At 52.5% G+C, this 26,010-nt stretch overlaps 8 protein-coding genes across 8 annotated transcripts; 4 read left to right on the top strand and 4 right to left on the bottom strand.

Annotated features, from left to right (window-relative positions):
• Positions 1–1,642: 1,642 nt before the first annotated feature.
• Positions 1,643–2,127, bottom strand: N7482_003323 (uncharacterized protein; the record flags this gene model as incomplete). Its single annotated transcript, XM_056685448.1, has 3 exons — positions 1,643–1,698; positions 1,758–1,786; positions 1,859–2,127. The coding sequence occupies 3 exons, from the start codon at positions 2,125–2,127 to the stop codon at positions 1,643–1,645; spliced, it is 354 nt and encodes a 117-aa protein (XP_056544190.1).
• A 5,164-nt stretch (positions 2,128–7,291) lies between these two features.
• On the top strand, positions 7,292–8,325 carry N7482_003322 (uncharacterized protein; the record flags this gene model as incomplete). Its single annotated transcript, XM_056685447.1, has 2 exons — positions 7,292–7,829; positions 7,904–8,325. Coding segments are annotated over 2 exons (960 nt in total), but the record flags the coding sequence as incomplete, so codon positions are not given.
• A 479-nt stretch (positions 8,326–8,804) lies between these two features.
• On the top strand, positions 8,805–9,694 carry N7482_003321 (sugar O-acetyltransferase; the record flags this gene model as incomplete). The annotated part of the gene is made up of 3 exons (XM_056685446.1): positions 8,805–8,905; positions 9,009–9,245; positions 9,334–9,694. The coding sequence occupies 3 exons, from the start codon at positions 8,805–8,807 to the stop codon at positions 9,692–9,694; spliced, it is 699 nt and encodes a 232-aa protein (XP_056544188.1).
• A 293-nt stretch (positions 9,695–9,987) lies between these two features.
• On the bottom strand, positions 9,988–12,960 carry N7482_003320 (plasma-membrane proton-efflux P-type ATPase; the record flags this gene model as incomplete). Its single annotated transcript, XM_056685445.1, has 3 exons — positions 9,988–12,189; positions 12,256–12,522; positions 12,562–12,960. 3 exons carry the CDS (start codon positions 12,958–12,960, stop codon positions 9,988–9,990), a joined length of 2,868 nt encoding a protein of 955 aa, XP_056544187.1.
• Positions 12,961–13,039: 79 nt separating this feature from the next.
• N7482_003319 (uncharacterized protein) lies at positions 13,040–13,436 on the top strand (the record flags this gene model as incomplete). Its single annotated transcript, XM_056685444.1, has 2 exons — positions 13,040–13,050; positions 13,223–13,436. The coding sequence occupies 2 exons, from the start codon at positions 13,040–13,042 to the stop codon at positions 13,434–13,436; spliced, it is 225 nt and encodes a 74-aa protein (XP_056544186.1).
• Positions 13,437–14,157: 721 nt separating this feature from the next.
• On the top strand, positions 14,158–16,142 carry N7482_003318 (uncharacterized protein; the record flags this gene model as incomplete). Its single annotated transcript, XM_056685443.1, has 10 exons — positions 14,158–14,188; positions 14,306–14,409; positions 14,469–14,730; positions 14,785–14,815; positions 14,869–14,950; positions 15,009–15,046; positions 15,104–15,201; positions 15,262–15,656; positions 15,711–15,876; positions 15,943–16,142. The coding sequence occupies 10 exons, from the start codon at positions 14,158–14,160 to the stop codon at positions 16,140–16,142; spliced, it is 1,407 nt and encodes a 468-aa protein (XP_056544185.1).
• A 312-nt stretch (positions 16,143–16,454) lies between these two features.
• On the bottom strand, positions 16,455–18,291 carry N7482_003317 (origin of replication complex subunit 5 family protein; the record flags this gene model as incomplete). The annotated part of the gene is made up of 3 exons (XM_056685442.1): positions 16,455–17,585; positions 17,654–18,031; positions 18,085–18,291. Coding segments are annotated over 3 exons (1,716 nt in total), but the record flags the coding sequence as incomplete, so codon positions are not given.
• A 965-nt stretch (positions 18,292–19,256) lies between these two features.
• On the bottom strand, positions 19,257–23,233 carry N7482_003316 (uncharacterized protein; the record flags this gene model as incomplete). The annotated part of the gene is made up of 5 exons (XM_056685441.1): positions 19,257–20,359; positions 20,420–21,368; positions 21,427–21,682; positions 21,830–22,269; positions 22,964–23,233. 5 exons carry the CDS (start codon positions 23,231–23,233, stop codon positions 19,257–19,259), a joined length of 3,018 nt encoding a protein of 1,005 aa, XP_056544183.1.
• Positions 23,234–26,010: the final 2,777 nt, after the last annotated feature.

Raw genomic sequence — 26,010 nt, 5'->3', positions numbered from 1 at the left:
CAAGATAGTTGCCAGAGCCTCCGTAGTTTCTTCCTTCTTCACCTTCGTTGTTTCGTGAATGCACCTGGTTACTTTTCCAGTTGGCTCTTTCCATGATCGTAACAAAACATACCAATCTCAATCATGAATAGTTTTTTTTTTTTGGAGTTTTGAAATTAGTACAGAGGTATTACTACTATTATTAAGTCAACCTCTACGAATATTGAAGGACTTCGGATTGTGATCCGGGGCGTACTTTACCGTCCTTTACCTTACATGTTCGGCCCCGGAAGGGTACTTTCTGCTAAGCTTTACCGCACTTATATCCTTATAGATATATTCGCTTAGGATAATAACAGAATATACTCTTACACTCCTGTTATCTTATATAGTAGTAAACCTCTAAAACCGAGTAGCCTTCTATAGCCGCTTACGGGAGGGCCTAACCTTATAGTAATCTTAACCGTAGGGAGGTCCTCCTAAAGCGATCTCTAGATAATAGAGAGAGTAAGGGAAATACTAGGTTAATTAGGAGTTCTAAGAACCTTTCTTCTATCTATTCTAGTGTAGTAGTATAGTATCAAGATCTAAGTAAGCGATAACTTACGGTCGGTAACCTCGGCGAGCTCGGGGTCCTTAGGAAAGTAGCGGTAACCGAAATCCCTTACTACTATATAAGGATCTACGAGTAATTACGTTAGTACGTACGTAATATCTCTTAACTACGATAGGAAGTTAGGGAAACGGACGGAATAGTCTAAGTACCTCGGATTACCCTATAATAAGGTATCTTTCTAGAGGCTTACTCTTAGTTATTCGGACTTTAGTCTATACCGAGGACTAGAAGTAAAAGATAAGGGATTTAAAGAGGTTATAAAAAGATGGAGAAACAAGATGAGACAAAAGTAAAGGGGAAGGCGGCTCATCTTTGTGCTGTTCACTGTGCCACAGTAGAGTCTACTGGTTGATCAACCAATCAATCTAAAATTTTAGCCTATATGCTCCTAGAAATCCTTCGTCTACTGGCTGCACGATCTCCTGAGCAGGCCTGGAGGAGTACCTGTGCTAGGGCAATTACATAACTCTATTCGGAGACCGAGGGTCTTGCCCTGGGCAAAAGTCCACTAGAAATTGATTGTTCAAGGATTTGACGACAAGAACCACCTCTTTCGCCACTGAGAGGTCACATCAGAACGCGTATTTGAGCAATATTTTTCTCTTGTAGGTGGAGAAGCTCCCTCCAAGAGTTCCTCATGGGAGACCGCCGTATGCTCCTGCGACCCCACGAGACCCCACGCTATTTCGTGGGCATATGTATGCTATCTTTCACTAATTTGCTCACAATCACCTAGACTTCCAGGCACTTGAGCGGTAAAGATAGTTAACTACCTGAAGACGTGCCAGAGACCAGCGGTATCATTCCAAGGGGTACATGTTTGAGTCTGCCACCAGGAAATAATTGTCTTTCTCCCTCTCAAGTTATCAATAAACTTTCCAAGCAGAGAACTATCCTATGTACCAAAGATCTGCCAAACCTAGGAGTGAAATAGAGCATGGGATCAAGGAAGCTAAAACTTTGATCATATTAAAAGTCAAGAGACTTCACATCGGAAATCCATAACAAAAGCCAAACCTATAAGCTTCTCCCATATAATAACTATAATTATCCATCGCGGACTTCGCACAGTTCACGTTGATATTGGGCTGACACAGCTTCTGCTGTTCCTCATTTAATGAAAATCCTCGGGCCTGAAGACAGCAACCGCACATTTTCGTACAATGGCCGTCGCCCTTGGGCCGGACGGAGCTGCGCGGCTTAGAACAACATCCGCAAGTTCGACCACAGCAACCGCCTCTTCTCACGCAATCTTGGACTAACCACGTGTTGAGGTACCATCGCGGCCGCTTTCGAGTGGAAATATACGCTCGCCACGAAGGCTTGGTGGGACAGAGTGTGTCATTAGCGTAGAGCCTCCGCTCCACGCTCCAGTATTCTTGCTCGAGGGCTCGCATCTCCGCGTGCCACTCATCCAGTTGCTGCTGTCGCTTCTTGGGATCATCTAGCAAATCCTCTGATTCGTCGCATTGCTTGCTGAGAAAGGCCTCGTGTTGAACAATCTCGCGTAGACGAATATCAAGATCAATCATGTTTTGTACCCATAGGCCGTAAGCCGGAGACCATGGGTTAGTTATCAGTATTTCTTGCAATTGGCGACAAATCTGGGCATATTGCCATGTCAACACTCTGGATGATAATAAGGCTTTTGCTTCAAATTTGTGCTCGAGACGATAAAGAACCTCCCGAGCCATGAAAGAAGCAACTTTCGATACACGGCCCATGACGAGGATTATTATGCGGGCAACCTGACGTAAAGAGGGCCACACTAATCAATAGACGTGAGATGTTAGATGGATAGGTGAACTTGGACGAAGATCGTGAGAAGTATTCTTTTGAAATAGGACGCAACCTCTCCGATATTATGTCATTATTTATCATCGAAATCGACACGTTTCGCAAAGAGCAAATCACAAATAATATTCTCGTCATGATACTGTATTGAAGAGAGTAAATTCTTTAACTTCTCCGCAATTCAATGCAACAGGTAACTCGGCATCCCCATAACACGAGCAAATCTCCTCTTAGCAGACCAAGGCCCAAAAGACATTTGGTTGTTGAATTAAAAATACGCTGCCGGTCGTTGCTAATCGGACCTGCACTTGAATCTTCAGAATCTTCTCTAAAGGGAATACTCCAGTTCAGATTGTCTCTGCGGACGAAGAATGTTTCAAGGTCAAATGTATACAACACAATAAAAATGTACAAGGTATCAAAGAGCCCCCAAAATGCAGCGTTCTGGGGCACCAAGGTGCAGAAGGCAACAGAATCCATAGTCAACCCCCCAAAAACAAGACCCAGACCCAACCCCATAAAGCCCCTTTACTGAGGGTGCGGGCGCATTCGCTGGCGAAAGTTGTTCTAACCCCCGTGAGTCGGGTCCCGAACGCCCTGCCCGGCTCTAAGAACCTCATTGCCTGGAGCGGCATTCTCAACCCCTGCAGCTCCTCGTCACGCCCTGTAAGATCATCCCCAGCGTTGTTGCCAGCTCCCTGCGGCTGATTAACAGGCCCGGCAGAACCCCCAGCGGCGCTGTTCACCCCCCCTGACTGATTATGAGACGCTGTAGGCGATCCAGACTCAGTAGCTTCGTTCGAGCGAGCGAGTTTTCTGCCGCGGGCCACTCGTCTCGGCCAAGCTACAAGTACACGATACATTTTAGCAGAAATTCGAGATCCAGGGAGTAGATGTGTCCTTGCATCTCCAATCGGGGGCATACTTGGCCGGCTCTCATTCAAAGCTACCAGCGCAAAGGCACGCGCTTCAGCAGAGGCATTGGCGGGGATGGGTTGAATTGCGATGTATCTACAACGGGCTATCAATACGCATCCTTGTGGGCTTATCACGAGGGGGTCTTACTTGTGAGAGAGAAAAGTGCACCACCAAGTGGCGCAGAAGAAGATCATGGCCAAAAAAGCCACCGAACCAATTGCGGCCCCAATAATATGTGCGGGGCGAGTTCCCTGGCCAAATATTGCTTCCAGTTGTGTCAAGTGGGGGACTTCAGCAGGAATAGAAGACATTTTTTTCTGAAAATTTGAGTAGAAAGTAGATTCTTGAGGGATGGAGAAAAGACAGGACGGGACGAAACTGGGGGAAAGTAAACAAGTGCTTCGATACCCTATACGGAAGGTGCTACGAAACGCCTGATTCTCCTGCCGTCAAGCTTTGCCTGCCGCTGCCGCTGCCGCCATCGACTATGCGACTAGTTGGCCGGTTGCGGCGGCCGTATCAGAAGCAACGGAGGAGGCAATAGGTCAATTCCTACACGATGAAATTTACGTGAACTATAGCGCACCAATGGAGCTGATTTCGGATAATGGACCTAATCTATTGGCCGGTGCAGTGCGCTTTTATCTGAACCTAGTGAAGACAAAACACCGGACAACAACACCCTACCACCCACGAACGAATGGGAAGGTAGAGAATGGTCCCTTCAGGAAACAAAATGTCCTGAACGGTTCCTTTTGGAACAAAAAGGCTTCGAATGGTCCCACCGGAACCAAAAGGGCATAATAGCCCTAGTTGCCTAAGAAAAAGAAGTGTTTTGCTGCACAAGACACGAACTTATGGGCTACACCATGCAAGCAGTCCCTCCAGGAGCATATTATATGCAGGAGCCTACGACAGGAGCTACAACTACCCGGAAAAGAATGATTTTCAAGGAATTTTCTGAAATAACTATCTAGAAAGATCAAAATCAAGCATTTGCCTTCCACAACATTAGGTTATCTAAGCCAGAGTGAACAAATTGGGGTATTGAATCAACACAGAACAGTAGAAGGTGTGAAAGTACTCCCGCTTTCCTTGGCGACCGTAGGGTCTCAACTTCAGTTTCATGTCGAATTGGCTAAGACCGCATCCGAGGCCTACCGAATTATTGAGCGCATGTTCAGCAGACTCGCGAAACAACATGTGTGGGCCAGTTGGATCGGCTGCACATTCAACGCCCTCCGACTGGCTTCGGAATTCCTCTGGCGCTGGCGTCAAGATTTGGAAGAGCTGCGATATCTCTTTGAAGAAGATGCGCCCTCCGTCAGATGCCAGTTCTGTCAGTTCATGGCCGCTGTGGGCGGTCATCCCGATATGAAGTCGTGGGTCCACGAAAGCTCTTTTGATCTGGAGGACCCTTCCTTGATGGATACAGTCTACCAGTCTTTTCTATCCCATATGGCAAATCCTAGGAAGTCGGGCAATCAGGCATGGTTCATTGGAATCTACCGTCAACGGCTTATTTTGCCGACGATAAGTTATTTCTAATTTTACCCCTCTCACAGCAGAGCGGCGTATTTTAGAGCCCTCAAATGGCCCAGGAGGGCCTTTGAATTTACGCGAATCATCTGCAGATATATGCAGTTCCTTTGCTTATGTGTTATTCTATGGCATCTCTCTTTTCCATGTGCGGGCCCAATGAATTTATTATGTATACTCCATTCTAGATCCTGCTATTCAGGATATGCACCGCTAACTATGGATCATCGCCGCTGTGGCTTGGCGGTGGGGCCGGTAATAGGACTGGAACGAGGCACTGCTGATTTAGGAAAACCCCAGTGACGAGAAACTAGAACTTATGAATAGTAATATAAAAGTCTGTCTCTGAAGGCCAGAGTGTGTCTAATATTGCATGGATTGGCTCGCTCCCAGTCTTCTTCATATTCTCCGGGGGCCTGGCACCCAGACCCACGATGGATTGTTATGGCCTGAAGGTAAGCATCAAGTCACCAATCGAATCCAACTCAGCTGTCCATTTCCTTACAACTATGAGAGAAAGGTCATTCTGATTTCGTGTTCCCTCCTCATCCTATCAGTTATGCTTACGAGTCTGTGCATCGAGTACCACCAGGTTATGCTCGCACAAGATGATAAATGGTCTGGCTTACACCCCGAATCTGACAGCATTCAACCAATACTTCTTTCAGAGATGTCCACGACCGATCGGCATTTCTTCGAGTGGGACCTCTCTCGCGGGCGTAATATTGTCGGTTACTCTAAACCTGAACCACATTGCTCAACAAGAGTGCCTTGAGCTTCGGCTGGCCCGCCCGAGTGCTTGGATTCCTGATGCTGGGCTGAAGTATTGTTGCCTGTGTATCGGTTCCATACGCCGTGTCTATCTCCGTTCATGTCGACTAGTCATCTTACCTGACCACCATCCTCAGTGCGGGATCGTTCTTTGGACGTCTTCGTGACAGGGCGCCTTGGCTAATCGCATCGGGCGGTTCAACGTGCTGACCAGCGCATCGGTGATTTGTGGTATCTTGATATTCTGCCGGGGGCTACGCATAGCCTTGGGGGAATGACTGTATTCTCTGTTTTGTTTGGACGCGACTCTTGCGAGGCTGCGACAGAGCCCAATAAGATAGGGTCCTATAGGGCCTCGGGGCTCAGCCGAGCCTCGCAGGGCTGACGGGGACCCCAAGGACGGGGCGATGATTAATCAAGATGGGTCGTCTCACGCAGCGATCATCTTCGGGGGTTTGAGCCTAATCCTAGCCGCAATTGTCTTCCGGGAAGGACTCCTGAGCAAACCATCCCACAATCCAACCACGTTCTCGCGACAGAAATCCCCTGCCCACAATTCCTGCCATTCTTGTGCGACGGTACGACTTTAGGCAGCCCAATTCTGCCGTCCTTGGCACCACTCCTGGAATAAGTCGCTAGTGCCGGGAATTATCACCTCTCCGTGGACCAGATCGGGTTGCATGGAAAAATCCAAAACACCATAATAGTGTTGTGATTCGTGGCAATGTCACCTTTCCAACGGGGAAAGTCATTTCCTGGAGAGAATTTTCCACCACAGACCCCGCAGGCAGCATCCTATCAATACGCTGCTGCCTATCCTCGTGTCAGATGGGGCTTGAATCAAAGCAATCCAATGGTGGCCGGGCGCGTTGACCCTGCACTAGCGGAGTAAAGAGAAAAGACGTACCAACCACAGCGCCCGATTCCCGACCTTGGCCGCTAAGCTTTGCCTGCAGCCGCAAAGCTTGGCGCCCCCTGATGGACTAGGTGCTTACAGCCGAGGATTGTAGAGCGAATCCTCCGATGATTCTTTCGCACTAATTGATCTTTATCAGGGCTACGGAATGCGGCTTGACGGGCAGCTCCACGGCGGGCATCGTCACGAGATCAACCTTCTCGCCCGCGAAATTATAGTCTTCCAAAAGGGGCAATGGGGCTTGTGGCCCGATCCGTAGAGTTTGGGGTCACTAAGCGACCTAATTAACTGGATCCTTTTTTTAGTTTCTGGAGCCGAGCTGGCCTCGCCCAAAGCATGGCGTCTGGGGGCGTACCTGGGGGAGAGGGGAGAAGGGGCTACTAAGGCTGGGCGAATTTTCTTTTTAAATAGCGAATGCCCTCAATTGCCTCATCTTGTCCATATATTTTTTCCCTTTCCACTTTCTTACCCGATTTTCATGATTCTCTAATTTGCCTCGCCATGTCTTTCCGTACCATCATCCACCGGCCGGCCTAAACCTCGCACGCCAGTGCATCCCTTCTCCTCCCGATTCTTTCACTTCTGATTCTGATTCTGATTCTGATTCCTATCCCGATTCCGATTCTGATTCCGATTTCGATTCTATGTTACCTGGATACCTTCCCTGCTCATCTAGCTTCATCCACTTCGCTGCCTAGTGGCCGCTCCATTGTCTCTCGCTGCCACTTCTTTCGCTACCCATAGTGGACACCTCCATCATGACCGACCTCGCTGCTCGCCATAGCAGCAATCTGCAGAAGAAACCACTCGAGTTGATTTCCGTCCTTGCCCCATTCTCAGCTCTCATCATCTCCATCGCACTCGTCATCTTCTTCCTCCTCCGGTACTACATCCTGGAAGGCTTCCTCATCCAATGGCTCTACGGCCGCATCTACACCGACCTGAGTGAGGTCAACCGCCGCGGATTCATCAACCATCACATAGCTGGTGTAACCAAGCTTCTCATCCTCATTCTCGCTGCCTACCCCTTCGTCAGCGTCACCTTTGGCAAGACCACGTTTCACACCCCGTACGCCCATGGCTCCACGGTGACGCTGGGTGACATGCTCATCATCGTGGCTCAGATGTTGATGGCCATGTATGTATTCGAGCTCCTCTACCGGTCTAAACTCTCTCCGGTCGCTGTGATGCATCACATCGGCACCATTATTATCGGACAGTCGGCTATTTCGCTGAGCTTAAGACTGGCGCGTGAGCCTGATGCCGATATCGAGTTCATTCTCTGCACCGTCTGGGGTAAGTCAGCCACCGCAATTCTTGACTTGAAATAAACCGGGGGATAGGGATATCATATTGATCATTCACTGCAGGTGCCTTCGATATTGTATCTGAGTTCTTCCCCCACATCGCCATCGTCCTCTATCGCGTCTACCCCCAGCGTCACCGATTCCTCAGCCGAGTGTTCCTACTGTCCTGTATCACAACCGCCACCGGGACAACATGTGAGACGATCGTGACAATGTGGCTGTTCGGAAGCCTCTGGAATCGATGGCAGATTGCCTTTAAAGTAGCCACGCCATTACTGCATCTCGCCTTCTCAGCCGCCCAGATCCACGGCAGCCTCGTATTCTGGCGGATGTACAAGAGACAGCAACAATTTCTCAAAGAAGCGGAAGTCGAATCATTTGAGATCAAGGAGCAGAGCATTGGCATCGCCTTACACCCCTCTGCAGACTCGACCGCGCCCTGCATACCGCCGAGGGTCTTATCCCACGGTCGGCCAGAAACTCTCCGGTAGGGAGTGTTCTTGTTTTGTTTCGTGCACATATCATTCCTTGGCTCACATCTAATGTCTTTGTGGTCTTTATGGCTACTCTTTTGCATCGTCGTTTGCATCGTCGATTTTCATGCATGTTGTCCCTGACACACGGTAGACTGGATCTGCTCATAGCTACAGGCTGGTTACGGTCGAAAATACATAGTACTCCAAATTTATCGCAGTAAGCACCCAACGTCGTCAACCCGAACCCGAAATATTCTTCCGGTCCTGCGTTCAGTATGCAAGGGCCCTTCAAACGGCGTCTGTTCCTGGCCGGCCCACAGCGGATATAGCCTCCTCCTCCCCGCAAACCCCACCACGTCGGCGGCTCATCCCGCCCACCGCCGGCAATCTCAACTTCAGCACACTACCATCGCGACACAAATCCATAATTCTAGGATCTAACCAGCCGAGACCATACCGAGAGATTGAGCCTAGCACAGCGCGCCCCAATGGCATCCTCTGAGAAACGAGCGGACCTGATTGCGCTCGCCCGCGATCTGTCGGGCGTGCCGATGAGTGATGATTATGAGAAGATGATATCAGGCATGCTGTACGAGATACCCTCTTTGCTACATATCAGACAGATTGAATCACATCTAGAGTCATATTATGGCTATTCTGCGCCGGACCGAACAACCTGACTCGTGATGCAGATACAATCCGCTCCTCCCCAGTCTGGAGGAAGGCCGGCATAGGTGCCGTATCTTGACCAACGACTACAACAACCTGGATCCACGCACCGTGCCCTCTGACAAGATACGCGACGTGCGCTTTGCGCTCTTGCAGAAGCTAGTGGGGCGTGTCGGGGAGGGCACCTTTGTCGAGCCGCCATTCCGCCCGGACTACGGATGTAATGTGGTCATTGGACGGGATTGCTTTTTGAACTGGAAGTGAGTCGCCGGAGTCTGGAGCCTACTTGACGTTTACGTGCAATCTACGTGTCGTCTGCAATTGCTTGTTCTGACGAGCCAATCGCAGCCTAACAATCCTCGACACGTCGTTGGTGATTCTCGGGGATCGCATTCAGATGGGTCCGAATGTGGGCATTTTCACGGCCGGACATGAGACCAGTGTCTTGTCGCGACGCAAGTATATCGAGTTCGGGCATCCGGTCAGGATTGGCGACGACTGCTGGATTGGTGGTAATGTGGTGATTCTCCCTGGCGTGACCATCGGCGAGGGATGCACAATCGGCGCTGGCGCGGTCGTCACCAAGGATATTCCACCCTTCTCAGTGGCTGTCGGGAACCCCTGCAAGGTGATCAAGACCATCTCATCCGCAGAGGAGGAGGAGAGGGACCCCGAAAACCCCTACCGAGCAATGGAAAGAGAGCTGTAATGAAGAATATTCTTAATTGGGGACATAGGCTTAGCCCTTTAGGTTTCGCTATAGACGCCACGAGCAAGGCTAACATCTGTTTGGCCGCAATACAAGCAGAGGTAAAAATGGACCGGTTCGCCTCCCGCCAAACATGTCCGAGCAAGAAAGCCTCCTCTGTAATTTGCAAGCTGAACTGAAATTGATTCCTGTCACCTGCTCTCCAGCTAGCTCGCGGGATCTTCGTCAGTCACGTTTCAGGGTACATAATGTCAGGAGAGAGCCGTTCGTGAGTAATTCGCCAGCTGATGCACTCAAGTCGTCTTCTCGTGCTGGGTGGACACCCGCTGCAGAGAAAGCACTGTGGCGGGTGAGTTAACGGGTTGTGACAAGCTGGATAAACGGTGAGACTTACAGAAGTCTTCCCAGGATCGCTCCCGCGACTTGCCCCGCAGGCTTCGACCATGCATGAGATCGTCAAAGGCTGTGGAGTTCTGCAAGAGGTGGTACACGATTGCACAGACAACCTCGACGCCCGCGGAAAAGATCCAGATGCGAACCACCGCGACAATTGACGTTTCCCGGTTGACGAACGCGCCGAAGATCACCATCAGCGTTGCAGTGATGTCCACAGCCATCACCGCCAAGAACAACTGCAGTGACGGCAAGTTCTTCCAGAAAGGGCCGTTGATATGACGGGTGATGAAAATGAGCCAGTTCTGGGTGAGCGCAATCTCGAGGAACATTACTGGGTCGCGAGCGCCATAGTTCTGCACTACACCGCCATGCTCGCCTCGCAGAAGCATGGTACCGAACGATATCCATGACCCGCCCGCTAGGATAGCTCCCAGGATGACAGCGATGCCCCACAGCTTCGGCTGGTTCCATTTTACGGGAGAATTTGAGTACGGCGCGTTGTCATAAGCAATAGCCAGTGTGGCAATGTCTGCAAAGATAGCCAGTAGGACCACCAGGCGAAGATCTAGCACCTCGTTCATAACGGAAATCCATAGTCCGAAAAAGATCTCCAGGTGCAGAGACAGCGCAATGCGATAAATCACGTACGCATACATGCGGTGGAAGATCTGGCGGGATGTTTTGATGGCATCGATGATCGCAGAGAGACCAGGTGCGAGGAAGACAATGTCAGCAGCCGAACGAGCGGCATCAGAAGCACCCTCAACCGCAATACCCGTATCGGCCTTCTTCAGCGATGGAGCATCATTCACACCATCCCCGGTCATGGCTACCAGGTTTCCTCGCTTCTGGAGAATCTCCACGACGCTATACTTGTGCTGTGGAAAGACCTCGGCAAAGCCATCGGCAGCCTCGACAAAGTCATTGACTTCAGAGCCAGGCATATCGCCAGCACCCGTGACTCCAAGACGTTCCGCGTTGTAGATGTTAGTGCCAAGTCCGAGCTGGCGAGCAGTCTCACGTGCAATACCTACAGCATCTCCAGTCAGCATCTTGACGGCTAGCCCGAGCCGCTTGGCCTCGGCGATGGTCTTCGCGGTGTCATGGCGAGGAGGGTCCGAGCAGGGCACGATTCCCAGGACCTGCCAAGGCTGGTCGCCAACCTTGCGAGCAATCCCCAGGGCACGGAATCCACGGCTGGCAAACTCGGTGACCTTGTGAAGGTATGCAGTCTCGATAAACTCGCGGACAGGGTGGTCATCCTGGACAGTTCGCAGTACTGGGATAGGTGCTCCTTTGACACAGATGATTCGTTCACCTTGTGGGGATTCGACAACCGCCGTGACTTTCTTGGAAACTGGATCAAAGGGGTGGAATTCAATCATTTTGTATGCTCCAATTTCTTCCTTGACCTCGGGATATGCTTTCAGGGCTTTGATAAAAACCCTATCGATGGCATCGATGCCCCTTTTCTTGTGACTTGCGGCCAGACAGGATGTCAGCATGATATCGTTTTTGGTCACGCCGGGAGTTGTAAACGGTTCACCCAAAGCAAGCTTGTTGCGAGTCAGAGTGCCAGTCTTGTCGGAGCAAAGTATCTCGACTCCAGCCAGCGACTCAATTGCGGATAGCTTTTGCACAATGGCATTGCGTTTGGCCAAATAGGATGCCCCAACCGCCATGGTAGTTGTGACAACTGCTGGGAGGCCAACCGGGACTCCAACGATCGTGATTGCCAGGGTGAATTCCAGGATGTCAATAATTGGGTCCGACCGATAGTACGATGCCACCCACACGACGAGCAGTGTAAGAACCACAAGAGCCAGGAGAACCATGCTGATCCCATTTAGTACCAAGGTAAAATGACCAGTACCGCTATCAGCAAGATTTACTAGTGCTGCAGCGCGTCCGACAAAGGTATGATCACCGATCGCAGTCGCAATCAGAAGGGCAGACCCCCGCTTGACGGCCGATGAGGCAAAACAATTATCGTTGTGATGCTTGTCCACAGCGAGAGATTCTCCAGTGATAGAAGACTGGTCGACTTGCAAATGGGCCTCTTCGGAGACAATCACGCCATCAGCTGGGATGATTGTGCCCTGCACTCAAATTAGCAAGCTATTCTGTTCACCAGGTGTGTTGTTGTTGAGTCGGGAAGCACTCACGTCTTCAACATGGATTACATCTCCAGGAACCACTTCCTCTACACCGATCTCGAACGACTGTCCATTGCGGGTCACAATCGCCTTCAGGGCAAGTGTCTTCTTGAGGCTATCGACGATGTTTCCCGCGTGGTATTCCTGGATGAAGCCGACACATGCATTGAGAAATAGCAGACCACAGATGACTCCGAAGTCGATCCAGTCCTGCAATCCGGCAGCAAGTAGTGCTGAAGCCTGTTCATCGCCATGGTCAGGGTTCTTCACCGGTACCTGGATGGTTCATGGGAGTTTCGATTAACAGTGACCTACCTCCATGACAAACTGCACGGGGCCGACGAAGAGCATGAAGAACTTCAAAAAGTTGTTTCGCCGTTCTTCTTTCATCCGGTTCCAGCCATACTTGCGTCGTGCAGCCATCACCTCTGTGTCGCTCAGGCCCAAATGGAGGTTTGTTCGCAGCAGATCAGGTTGGAATTTGGCCCCGGCGCCTTCAGCGATGGTGATCACCTCTGGGTCAGTGTCTTTCCCATCTTCCTCTTCCAGTTCAGCGATGAGGATATCTAGATCCCTGGCAGTCTCTTTCTTCGTGAGCTCGGGTAAATCAGGAGCTGCGGGTGCTTCCTTGTCCTCTTGGCCACATGTGTCCTCCGGGGGGTGGCTGCGAAGCGACATGTCTCTAGGGTCAAAAGCCTCAGCTTTGGGCCTCATGACGAAGGCAATTTTGGTATGAACAACAAAACCAATGAAGAGATGCTCCTAGCAGTGATGCAGAGAACGGACAGGAAAGATGTCGGATGGGTAAGTGAGGATGAGGTTATAAACAAGGAGGAGGTTGGATGGAATCACACCACGGTTAGCGCGGCAGCAACGAAAGGCGACTCTTGAGCAGAAACAGCAAGTAGGACTGCTTGTTTGGCGACAATGACGTGTTTTGCTAGAAATAAAAAGTGGGATAATCCACGGAAAACAGATCTAGCGTCCAGGCGCGCTTACCAGCTGTCAACAAGGCCATGCCAAACCAAGAAGGCACGAAAAGAGACCAGACGAGTCGAAGGCTGCCCGGGAAGGAGTGCGAGATGCACCTGGATACGCAGGCGCCCAAGCCCTCGCCGCCACCAGAACGGAGAGACTTAGCCGAGTATACAGTCCGCTGGGCTCAGAAGAACCTGTCTAAGACCCCTTGAGCTACTCAGCAGCCTGCCAATGCCATTTGATCACGTCTCCGAATAGCTGCACATCAACGAGTTATCCTCTATATCAAATCCTAGCAAGGTGATGCTAGGAATTGCAGAACAAGGCTCCAAGTCAAGCGGCAATGTGTACTTGGGTCCAAGATCCATCTACTTCGTGGAGTCCGGCCAAAGTTCTGTCTCCACGCCCACCACTGCTTCTGAGGCCACCTACTATCATTCATCATGTACGGATCCATTTGTGTCTCAGCGTATCTCGAAGACAGGTAAAGGCCATTTCCCACCAATCGTCGTGGTAACCGGGGTGAACCTCGGTAAAGCAACCGTAGCGATCTACGGAGTATATCCACGGTCCACCCGGTCCCTCGTCGCCTCAGGCCACAGGATTATGTAACGCGCCGGACGTCACCATCGCCATCGAAGAAATCGACGCAGCAGCAGCCTGTGGAATCGACGATGCTGAGGTTGGCCCATCTCGTGTTAGTCAAAATAGGGTTTTTCATGCGCGTCCATCCCTGGGCATGGTTGTCATCACAGTTGACTACCTGACGGCCTCGTGAGCCTGTTCTTTCAACTCGCCCATAAACTCAACGCCTACCCGGTCCCATATTATGTTCACTTTCAGACAAGCCTTTAGCGACTACTCTATTGTTCAACCCACGGTTGATTAATCTGCTCCACTTATCCTGTCTCTTTACTACAGATCGTCGCGAAGATGAATCCAGATATTCCCGGGTTTTATTACGGTGAGTGTTCTCCCGTCCGTTGCACACTCCATCTGCACACTTGGTGCTTCTTAAAGCTCCAGTTTCCGCGTTTGAACATCTACCAGAAGCAAGCGAACTCTAACGGAAATCTACCAGACCCCGAGAAGAAGAAGTACTTCAAGATCCAGGCCAACCACGTTGCGCCAGCGGGCGCCCAGTACTCCCAGGAGTCCGTCAAGCGGAAACGTAATGAGCAAGAGGTCAGCACTTGGGATCCCATAATCCAGACTCCAGAAAAGTTGACCCTAAACCCCTTCAGAAAGAGGAGAAGCGTGCCCATGTCAGCCGGCGTGTAGCCCGCGAGACGGTCCGCAAGCCAAGCTTCCTCCACCACCCGCTCGTCGGCGCGGACAGAGAGATCCGAGCCCGTGCTTCTACCTTGGCTACGCTACGGGACGAGCAAGCCGGCATTTACGTCAGCCAGCTGCGGCGCAGGAAGCTTCATCAGTTTGAGCCATGGCCGGATGATTACTCTATGCGTCATGTGCTACGAAATCCTCGTTCGGGAGCTTTGATTACCAGTACGTGCCCTGGTTCAATGTGATTTAGGCGATTGACTAACCGCTTTTCACTAGCTGGACATCGTGGGGATGAATCATCTGTGTCGTTTGTCTATCCTATCGGTCCCTCAGATGGGATTGCTATTAATGTGTACTTAGGATCTGCTTCCCTGACTTCGACGAAGAGAAATGGACATACAACCGCACCATGGAGCGGGTCCTCTTCAAAGAAAGTTACAGGGTACGCCGCATCGTGCCTGGGCCCGATATGATCCAAAGTCACTGACAGTGCATCCCAGCTGTCGTCAATCTCTCTAAGTCATACCGGCTATCTACTGTATGTTATCCCCTAACCTCTCAGGCCCTCGACCAATAACATCACTAACAATCACAGAGCAACAATGGACAGCGGCCCCGGCGGTGACTCCTTTCTAGCCCCACGCATGCTGCCAGACCCGGACGAAGGTGGAGACTATCGCTGGCCCGCTTACTGTACGTCAACACAATTAAGCGTAATTACTGGGAGCATTGTATTCACAATTTTGTTTACAGTCGCACATCCAATCCGGATTCGCACGACCCCCTCCCTCTGGTGCTCAGCGGCATGTCCAACCGGCGACAAAGCCCTTTTTGCAATCGGCACCTCGGACGGACTGCACACGCTCGAAGGCTTCGGTAGCCACTGGACGCTCTCGCAGAAACCCTTCCCAAACGAGAGGAGCAACGGGACTCAAGGCTTCCGCCGACATGGCAATTCGTCACATGCGAGCATTCGTGCGGTTGAGTGGCTCTCCTCGGACGTCATTGTCTCGGGCCTGCGCAACTCCACCGTATTCTTGTACGATGTTCGCACTGGCGATAGTTCCTTGCGGTTGCAGCATTCGCAGTCGGTGACGAAGATTCGGAAAGTCGATCCCTACCGAGTTGTCGTTTCGGGCCCCAATTCAGTGAGTGGCTAATCCACTACTGCCACTCAATTTATGTCACTCACCCCAAGCCAGCTGGAGATGTACGACATCCGCTTCGCGGCCAATGGCCTCCAGCACAAGCCGAAACCCCTTGCCCGCTCGCATGTCTCTAGTCACCCTTACCTCTCCTTCCCCGACTTCGCGCCCGATGCGATTCCTGATTTCGACGTGAGCGCCGAGCTGGGTCTCCTAGCGAGCGGTAAACTCTCCCTTTCACTTTATGTTGATATCGAGATAATTATCTAACTAATCAATCCCTATTCAGCATCTGATGACCGCACAGTTCAATTCTTCTCGCTGAATACAGGCAATCCAGTTCCCTCACCGCTCTCGAAATACCGTTATCCTTGTCCGATTACTGGCCTGTGCTTTGAGGCGAGCGAGGGCGTGTTGAATCAGCAGGGGCCGCAGACGCCGAGCTTGCTGGTTTGTTCCCAAGCGACTGTGGACCAGTGGATTTGGTAGGATTCATCACAACTGGGGCTTTGTTTTCCATCCGATGTGACTTTCTGCTCTTCTCGGGAATACCCTCTTGTAGTTCGACCGGTGTTTTTGGCTCATAAAGCTGTACCTTAAGCAATCAGTACAATCTACGTCTATTATATACGGCAGGAAAATCAAGGAACAAGCGTTCATAAGAGAAAAACGGGTATAATTTATTTGCATCCCACTTAACATGCGATGCCTGCAAAGATGTACCAGCCAACCAATTCAGAACACCAATGCCAAAGTCAAATTCCTCTTCATACTCCCACAATGCACAGAACGCAACCACGATCAATCCAGCCCACCGGCAAGCCACTCTCCAACTTCAACCCCAATGCCCTTCGCCAGCTCCCCAATCCAATCACCCGACACATTCACGCACCACTTTTCGCCCGCATCCGCACTTGTATTCCCACTCCCCGTGCTCGCAAATCCAACATGGCCCGAAGCAGGCACCACAAGACGCAGACGGCGTAACGTCGCTAGCTCAGCGTAGATCTGATCTGCCACAGCACCGGTACGGATGGGGTTTTCGGGTGGGTTGGGATCGACGGCATGGTAGATTGCCAGGAGGCGTTCTAGAGGGAATGGGCGGGCTGTGAGAATAGTCGATGGGCCCGTGATGCCCGCGCCGCCGCCAATTGCGGACGTTGTGGCAGAGGATGTGGCGAAGGCGGAGGAAAGGGTGGATTTTGTGATGCGGGTTTTCGTCCGCTTGCCCTTCCGGGGTGTCGAGGGATCGTCGTTGGCAGCTGCTCTATCTTCGGCCCGCGCTTGGGAAAGGACCTTCAGCCGGCGACGATGGTGGGCGCGCTTGTTACGTGCCGACAGCGATGATGAAGAGAACTTGGAGAAGAAGATTGTGTCCAGACGTTGCGGGGTGTGAGATGCCAGGTATGCGGATGTCAGAATCAATGTCGAGAAATAAGGGAGGTGAGGCAGGGCGGATGGAGCAGCTGAGATTGCCAGTGGCTTCCGGACTGTCTTTCCCGGGTTGGTGGAGTCCTCGGGCACAATGCGATGCACGAGCGCTGACTCGCCTTGGTGCCGGAAAAGTGCCCGATTCTTCACCAGTAGACGGGTGAAGTCCCATTCCGTGTTCCTGCCGGGCGGAGCCTCGCCCTGCACCACTGGTGCGACGAACAAGGGCCACAGTCGGTTGCATATAGATCGGAACGTGGGGATGGATCCTGCCGTTGGTCCAACTAGGGTATCGAAAATTGTTGCGACAAAGTGCGGATATACCCGCGAACAAGTCTCGTCAGGCAGACCTTCCACCAACGGCACTGGGGACGCCAGTAGAATGTCGATAGCCTCCTTCCTGGTATACGGAGGAAAGCTGATGTGGGGGACTGCTGCACTCTGTAGAAAAAGCGGTCGAGGAGTCGAGCTCAGCACCAGAACAACACAAAGCGACGGAATCTGTTCAGCGGCCGGGTCAGTACGCATCCACGGGCCACCTGCCAACCATGCTTCGAGAAATCACTCACGATCTCTCCCAGTCGTGCCAAAGCAGACAGTAATGTCTGTGGTGCCTCTCGCTGCCGATCAATTTCATCCAGCACCAACACAAACTTCCCGCGCTGCTCGTCCGGCTTCGTTGCGAGACACTCCTCCAACAGCACCGCAAGGGTGCTCACGTGTTCGCATCGCCCTTTGCCGAACTTCTCCCACTCATCTTTCTTCCCAAGGGCCTCGAGTGTGTTCCAAAGGATCTTGGTCAGGAGATGTCGTCCAGTGATGCATTCTGAACTGCGAACGAAGGCATACGGCACTTCGAGTGTGGACAGGACGCCGCGGATGATGGTTGTTTTGCAGGTGGCAGCCACGCCGTATACCACCATCGTTGGCGGGCTAGAAATACTAGGCTATCGTGGAATCTTGAATTAGCAGGCTTTGGAATGACCCTGTTTGATCTGACTCCAACCAGCTGCGGAGCTCGGAGAGACCTCCGAGAAATACTCACATGGAGCAGGCTGGCAAGCTGCCTCGCCTGGACGTCCCGGCAGGGCCATTGTGCGCCCAGGGAACGAGCGACGTCAATGGGCTGCATGAGTCGCCAAGTTCCTTGGATTTCACTGGAAACAGAAGTTGTTATCAAACAAGTCGATGAGTCGTGCGGCCTCGACCTGCGGCCTCAGTGTCCAAGTTCACTTGGGTCACGTGATCACGCGACGCGTGATGGCTCCACTTTACCCTAAATGAAGCTTAAGATTTATTACAAGATTCAAGCAGCATACATGTTAGAAATGAATAGTTCATGAACCCGAAGTCGATTCCAGTGCTAAAGTACAAAAGTGCAGAAAGTGCGTGATGAAATAAATCAGAACATCCATCGAGCGACCTGAGGTCATAAGCAGCAGGAAAAGACCTGACAGACAACTTCGATCGCTGATTCAGCTCAAACGAGTTGTCCCAGCAAACAAAATAGCGCATAGTCACATCATTCCCCAGGATAGATGTTTGAAAGACCCAACACGACACTGGTGCAATTCAAAATCAAGCGCAAAGTACAGGGGGGAGGGGGTAAAGAAAAGAAGAAATGGATGAGGAAACACAATGCAGGAAATGAAATGATCATACGTCAACCTCGCCCACCAGGACCAACGCAATGAAAGCCCAACCATCCCTCGAGGAACGATCAAAGGCAGGCATTGTCATTGCGTTGCCAGGGGACGTCAAGGAAGTGAAAGATCATTGGGGGGAAAAGTACAAAAAGGCGGGGAAAGAGACAAACGCTATGGAAGCATGTCGGAACAGTGCTCCCACGCTGACTGCACCATGCCAGTTTCGCTTCATAGATGAAAATGTATGCAATATGCAACACGTGAATATTTGCCAGATGCGGGAAGAGTCGTGGCGCATTGCCTCATGCACAGGAAGAGAAAGTCAAATGCAGGCGAAACAAGATGGAACGGGGTTGGATGGAATGCTGATACCGAGTAGATCATGGCACATGCAACTAGGCCCCGGTATGATGACAGCCTTGAATTGGAATCCGTTAAATCATCAGAATATCATAGCATCGTGTCGATTGATATGGGTACAGTTGGGTGAAGATGGTATGCACATGGGAAGCGGAAAGGGCCCCCGTTAAAAGTAGGCGTAAACGTGGCTCTGGGCGCTGATGTGGCCATTGGTTGGGGGCGCAGGCGGGCTGAAGATCGAGGGATTCTCGCTGGGGGGTCCGCTAGGAGGAGAACCCGTAGGGCTCGAGAAGCCCTGGCCACTAAAGCTGCCGGATCCAGTCGGAGTGTGAACGGAGGAGCAGCCCTGCGGGTAAGGAGGGAAAGGCTTCTGGAGCACCTGCGCCGGAATTTGCGCCGAATTCGAGAGCTCGTTGGGGGTGACCTGCCCGCTGTTCTGGGCACTAGATCGGCCAGAATTTTCAGTGGCCATTATCTTACCGGCAATGCGGCGCCCGTGGGGGGTCTGACGGATTGAAGGAAGGATGGGGCGGATGGATTCGACAATGCGTGTACGCGTTTCTTGATCAGCGAAATCCATGGCAGTCTGCACAACATAGTTGGCGAATGAATCGCGCAGCATCTTCTCCAGCTCATTGCCAGACAGAATCTCGTCAATCATATCACGACGAGCAAAGCCATCAGCAGTTCGCAAACACTTTTCGATAACGTTGGAGCTGAACTTCTGCTTGGACAGGGAAGGTATATTGCCGGCAAATGTTTGACAAAGAGGGTTGGTGAATCGCGTTTCCGCAAGATCCAGAATATACTGAACAACGTAGTTCCCGAAAGGATCCTGGACAAGGGCGAACGAGTTCGAGGTGATCTGGGCGATCAACCGAGCCTTTTGCGCACCAGACGCATGATCAATGCACCGCTGAAGGACACAGCAGCCATGACGGTGGGTACCAACGACGACGCAGTGAGCGCCCACAGCCTCGTAAATGAACTCAGCTTCCTCAGCACCCAGGCGGTTCAGGCATTTTTGAATGACGTGATTGCCATTCAAATCCTGGACCAACTCAACGACATGGTGCTTCAGGGCGTCAATGACCGTTTGGGTCTGCTGTGGCGTGGAGATGAACTCAATCATCTTTTGAAGGGCCCGGGTGCCATGCTGGTTCAGCGCGATCTTAACGAGCTGGGGAGCGGCATTGTCAATCAAGGCAGTTCGCTGGTCATCATTGGAGTACTCTAGGAGCTTTTGACACAGGTAGTTGCCAAACGGATCTATCAAAAAGAGTTAGCATGCAATTTCAATCTGGTAAATGAACGATAAGAATTCCATACCCGTCATCAACTCGACCACATGCATGTAAGTCTCGCTGAAAATCAGCTGCACATGCTCGGGGTTTCGCTCCTCCAGCTTACGCTGCAAGTATCGGCAGCCGTGCTGGTCCTTGCATAGGGTGTATAGTTCGCCCTTGTAGTGCTCAATTGGGAAGTTCGCGTAGCGGGTCGCCTGTCCCGCATCGCTCTCGGTCTGCCGGCGCTGAGTGACTCCACCTCGTGCAGCAGCATCATTGAAGCGGTAGCTAGCAGCATAGGTAGGGTAAGCTGCATAATTAGTTGCTTGTCCGAAGTTCGTCATCTGATTGGTCGCCTGGGTCACCGGCCCAGCGTACGGCTGGAGTCCATAGCCATACATGGGAGGGAATGGAACGCCTGCAGAAGTAACGGAGCCAGTGATCCCATTACTGGGGACCGCCGTAGTCAACTGAGGACCAAAAGGTGCAGCGCTAGCTTGGAGAATAGTTTGAGCCTGACCGCTCTGGATAACCTCGGACTCCGGGGATTCCTTGGCAGAGCGAGGATTGACGGCTCCCGTGGGGATCCGTCCCATGCTAGCATTATGGTGGTGAAGGTGCTCAGCATTGGACTTCGGAGGGGTGATCGCAGCGTCGAAGCCACTGCGCTTGACAGTCGGCAGATCGCTTGTTGAGTATGATGACTGCAACGAGGTGGGACGGCTGGAAGGAACCGGCGCCATAGTCTCAGGAGTGCGATCAGTGGAGAAGGTCAGACCGCCCTCAAGGGAGTGACGGGCATGGTGGCGAGCGTGAGCCACGCTGACATTGTCCTCGCTGGTCGGGCTGCTCAACTTATCGAGGCGCATCGCGCTGGTCATGTTCTGAGGCATGCTCTGGTGGCTGGAGCGATACCGGCTGTGGAACGAGTACGATTCCGGACCCGGAGTTCGGGAGTTGGCCAGATCAAGCGCATCGGGATTTGCCGAGAGCTGTAAAACAGTGTTCAGCATCACTTCCTTAGCTGAGTCAAAGATGGCATATGCTTACGATATTTGAACCATCTCGGCGAGATAGGGTCGGGAACTTGTCATCAGGCTCGGTCATTCTGATGTATCCTTTGATGTCCGGAGTAGAAAGTCGGTCTTCGTCTCTCAACATGTTCAACTTGTGCTCATCGCTGGGGAAGAGGTGTTTCGTCGCAGCAAAGGAATCAACGCCAGTTCCTGAATTATATCCCGAGCCGGCGACGTTGGACCGATACGGGCTGCTGAAGTTGTTACTAGGCAGCGAGTATCGGTGTAGCCTGGAGAAATGTTAGACTGGAAACTCTCACAAAATGAGGCGTTGCCTTGCAGTCACCAGCCAGTCAATCGAGAGCAGATTGTCTCGTGACCGCATACTGGGATTCAAGGCAAGAACAATAGAAATATCAAAGAAAGGGTTGACTTACGTAGGACCCGGTCGGAAGGGAGCACTCTCCACAACAAAGTCCTCCTTCTCTGAGTTGCGACGGGAAGTAGGCATCGAGTGACCAGCGAATCGATCGACTGGCTGCTGGGCCGGTTGAGCCGAATGCGAATGGGAGGGAGCTTGGGGTGAAGTCAGCTGCGAAGAAGGGGCGAAAGCCGAGAAAAACCCCGGAGACGAAGTGACGCTGGAAGTTGAGAATCTGCCTGGACGAGAGGCGGAAGACACCGTAGGCTCCGAGTGATCGGGAGGAGTTGTAGGCTCGCTCACCGGCCCCGAGAGGCCAGCCTTAGCGAGATCCCGAGCCAGCTGGTCCATTTCGATCTTTTCCTTCTCGTGCTGCATGTCCAGCAACTTCATGTCTTCCTCGAAGCGTCGTTTCTGCTCTCGCATATATTCAATATGCTGACGCTTTTTCTCAAACTGGAAAGAGTCAGAGAGGGTTATATGCAAGTAAGAACAGTGAATGAGAACGTGCAAAGGCGGATATGAGAATGGGGAATGAGGATGCCAAAGGGGCATGGGATCGAAGGATTCCCACGGATTGCAAGGGATGAAAGCAAAGATGCAATGGAGGCAGCTCAAGTCCAAGTTCGGCATGCAGGCCAAAAGGTGCCAGCACCGTTCAGGATACGATTGATAAAAGGACCGTGCACGTGGATCTGGGAGGTGCGGCCTTGAGCAACAGAGCGCCCTTCCAATGAGTGGAGAGGGGTGAAGACACGGAGGGAGGAGGGGGACGCGGGGAAGAAGTGAAGAGGGGCAGAAGTGAAATGGGGCAGAAGGGCAGAGGGGCAGATGGGAAGAGAGAACGAAGGAAACCTGGCGGGTGAGGACGAAAAGAGGTTTGGAAGCTGGGCGACCATGGTGAGGCCATGCAAGCTGATCACAGGCCACAACCGGCGGGATGAAACGACAACTTTCACCCCAACCGACCCATCGCCCCAGGGGGGCTTGTGAAGGTTGCGCACATGTTCCGTGGCTTTCCTTCCTTGTCCAATTGACCAGAGCATAGCTAACCAAGACCTCGATTCACAGACACCACACAGGATCGCGGGTGGGAATCCGCACAGGGCACGCATGCAGCACCATCAGAAGAACGAAACACTGGGCTCACCGAAGATAGCAGGTCGAGAGGGTCTGGCAGCTGGGCGGCCCCCTGGTTCAGATAATTCCATGACGAAGGGAATTTGCTCGAGTCCGTCGTGAATCGACGTTGCAGATTGGCCCGCACCTCTCCCGAGGGTCGTGAGAAGGGAGATCCGAAGTTGGAGTGGCCGGGCGAAAGCGAGCTATACCCGGGGTAGACCGATTCGGACGGCGGGGAGCGTGGGGACGGGAAACGAAGCTCGTCGAGGCGTTCACTCAGCCCATTCTTGAAGGCCATGGTGGGCAAAGCAGCCGTAAAGTCCAACTATGGGGCACAGCAGCATCGGTCAGCCTAGTGATCTTGATTGTTGAAGAGGGCCCGCCTCCGGAGCGTTTTGAGGCCGCACACGTAAACCACGCCGCACGCAACAGACCCCAAGAGAGAACCCCGCAAGCTGCAGTAGTGGCAGGGCAAGGGCTAGGGTTATTCTGCGTGGTGGCGGGCTGGCGGTGTGGTTTTGACGGAGGCGGTCCCAAGTAAGGGGAAACAAGAGGGGCTGAGGGGTCGAAGATGATCTGCGCGGAAAAAGCGCAGGGCCAGCGGGCCACTCACACAATGAACGCCTCGAAGGGCAGAGAAATCACAAGATGATCAAGAACCGCAGTGTCCCGACAAGGTATTCATCTGGTTTCGGGCTGCAAAATCGGCCGTCGTGGTGTGTTCCTGGCGAGGTGCGGAGATCAGCGGCAGTCTGGCTGCGTGGGATGAAGCACGACCTACCGCTCTCCACTTAGCGAAGGGAAACAAAACACGAAACGAGTGTCACCACAAACAGGCTTAGTACAGCGATCGCACAATATGCAAAACGAACGAGAACAAAATGTTGTACAGAGGGGAGTTGGTGGATCAGGAAAGGGGGGCGGAGAAGAAAGGGAAGAAAGGTGGGAGGAGAAGAGACGAGAGAAGAGATGGCTGGGTGTCCAGAGCGAAGCGGGGAGACTCAACCCTATTCGGCAATCGCCGTACGAACGCGCTCCTACTCTGCTGGAAAGTCGACCTCCTTAGGGCTTGGGCGATGGGCTTGGTCACTGGGTCACTTGGTTGGTCTCGTTGGTTTTACAATCGGCACTTTGATCTTCGTCCCCTGCTTGACCACCAACCAAGGAACAGCTATGGATTCCCAAACAACCCAATCAGCCTCCCGAACCGCCACGATGGCCCCGAAAACCTGCCATCGCCAACTACAATCACCAGACAGATTCTCACCACATTCCAAACCCTAAAGGCTCTCTTGATCCGACCCATATTACCCCCAGACCACAATATGACCGTGGACAACGTGACGGCCGCAGAGGATCGCCCAACTCGGAAATCAGTCGGACCCCACGTATGATTGGAGAGGCTCCGTCTGGACACTTTGTACGACGCAGCAGCTATCACCCGGAGGAGCAGCACCGACTGGGGGACTCCATGGCCGACAGCTCTCGCGCAAGGTTCAATCCCACCGCCACGAGAATGCAGAATGCTCCGTTCCACCCCGGGCCAGGGTCTCCCTGAGGCAATGCGTGCGGTCCAGTATCTCCTCCGAAATTACGGTACTACGATCCTCCTATACTCCTATAGGAGGGAGTGGAGGCACACGACGGAACACTAACCGAAAGTGAGCAGTCCATGATGAGGGAGAGCGCATCCCGACTCCATACTAGGAGCCCCTAGCCTAGACAATTCTCCTCTCCACGGAGATACCTCAGAATCCCTAGAATCATCGTGGATGCGCTGTTCGCAGCGTGGCAGCTGCAGATACAGGTTGGCCACGCCAGATGGAGCAGCGACGGTATCATCCCAGCCAAGTGGAGACGCGCTGAGTGGTGCATGAGGCTGGCGCCCGAAGGGATGGAAGGATGTGACAGCGGATCGCCCTCTAAGCTGGTTAGCCACCGCACGGGGCCGTCTGGGCGTGTACCTGGATCGATCTACCGTGATAGGCTGGCAGTTGGGCAATTGAGCAATTGGCAACCATGGCAAGTCCGATGGCGGACTATGAACGACTATGAACGACTGATTATTCTGCAGCGCTGAGGTTGTTTCTTCTTTTCGTCTCAACCCGGCTGCGCGGTCCTTCGCGTGTCTGAATGGTTCGTGCTTCACGCGACTGGTCCTCGTTCTGCGGTTCGCTTTGTCACGGGCCAACGGGGCTACCCATGGGTCTGCCGCCAACTCCTTGTCAAGGGAACCCTTGTGCTTCTGCTTCTTTTTCATGCGATGGGTGATGGAGTATTTGGGGGCGGGGCGGGTGATTGATTCATCAATGAGAGGCTAGTGAACTAATACTTTCTGGAACTATTAATTTCTCCCAGCCCGCTCCCGATAAGCCTCCCTCTTTCGGGGTCCCCTCCTCTTCCTGCTGGCCACTGGCCACTGGCGACTGGCAAGAGAAGCGGTGAACATGATACAAGCCATCCCTGCTGATCTTGTCGCTTGGAGCCCCTGATCCACTGAATGACGAGCATACCGTCGCCATTCGGGGATGTGGAGATCCTGCATCGCGAACCCCAGTCACCTTGCACACCCTGGAGATTCGGACAAGGGACCGCCAATCACTGCAGACCACCTCGTCCCTTCCCCCCTCTTTTCTAGCGGTTGGGCAAAAGGCAGTCCTTCACTCCTGCGCTCAGGTATTATCTCCGGAATCTAGATCGGGGCTGTTCATAGAAGTTCATAGAAGCGTGCGCTGTACCCCCCGGTCGATAGGCGATCTCTCCCCCTTTTGAACACTCCTTTGACGAGTGGCACCCCCAACTCTCCGTAAGGCACTCCGTATGTGCGATGATCTCAACCGATGGCGAAATGACACATCCGACAATCCTCGGGCTTAGGCCAGCGCGGCGTCCCACCGATTCCCTAGTGGGCGCAACCGAGCCTGGCGCCGTCTCTGGGTTGGGCGCCTGGCGGGAACCAAAAGACTAGTTCGGGGCCACAGAGAGGGGTTGCGCCTTTCATGCCCAACGCCAAAATTGCACCTCGGCCGGTTGGCAATGGTTTCGGCTTTTAGTGACCGACTTACTCGGTATCCT

The sequence above is a fragment of the Penicillium canariense genome (assembly GCF_028826845.1).
Source record: "Penicillium canariense strain IBT 26290 chromosome Unknown utg000002l_segment0_segment0, whole genome shotgun sequence".
Lineage (NCBI taxonomy): Eukaryota > Fungi > Ascomycota > Eurotiomycetes > Eurotiales > Aspergillaceae > Penicillium > Penicillium canariense.
Note: the sequence above shows the minus strand (reverse complement) of the source record. Positions and strands in the feature narration are given on the sequence as shown.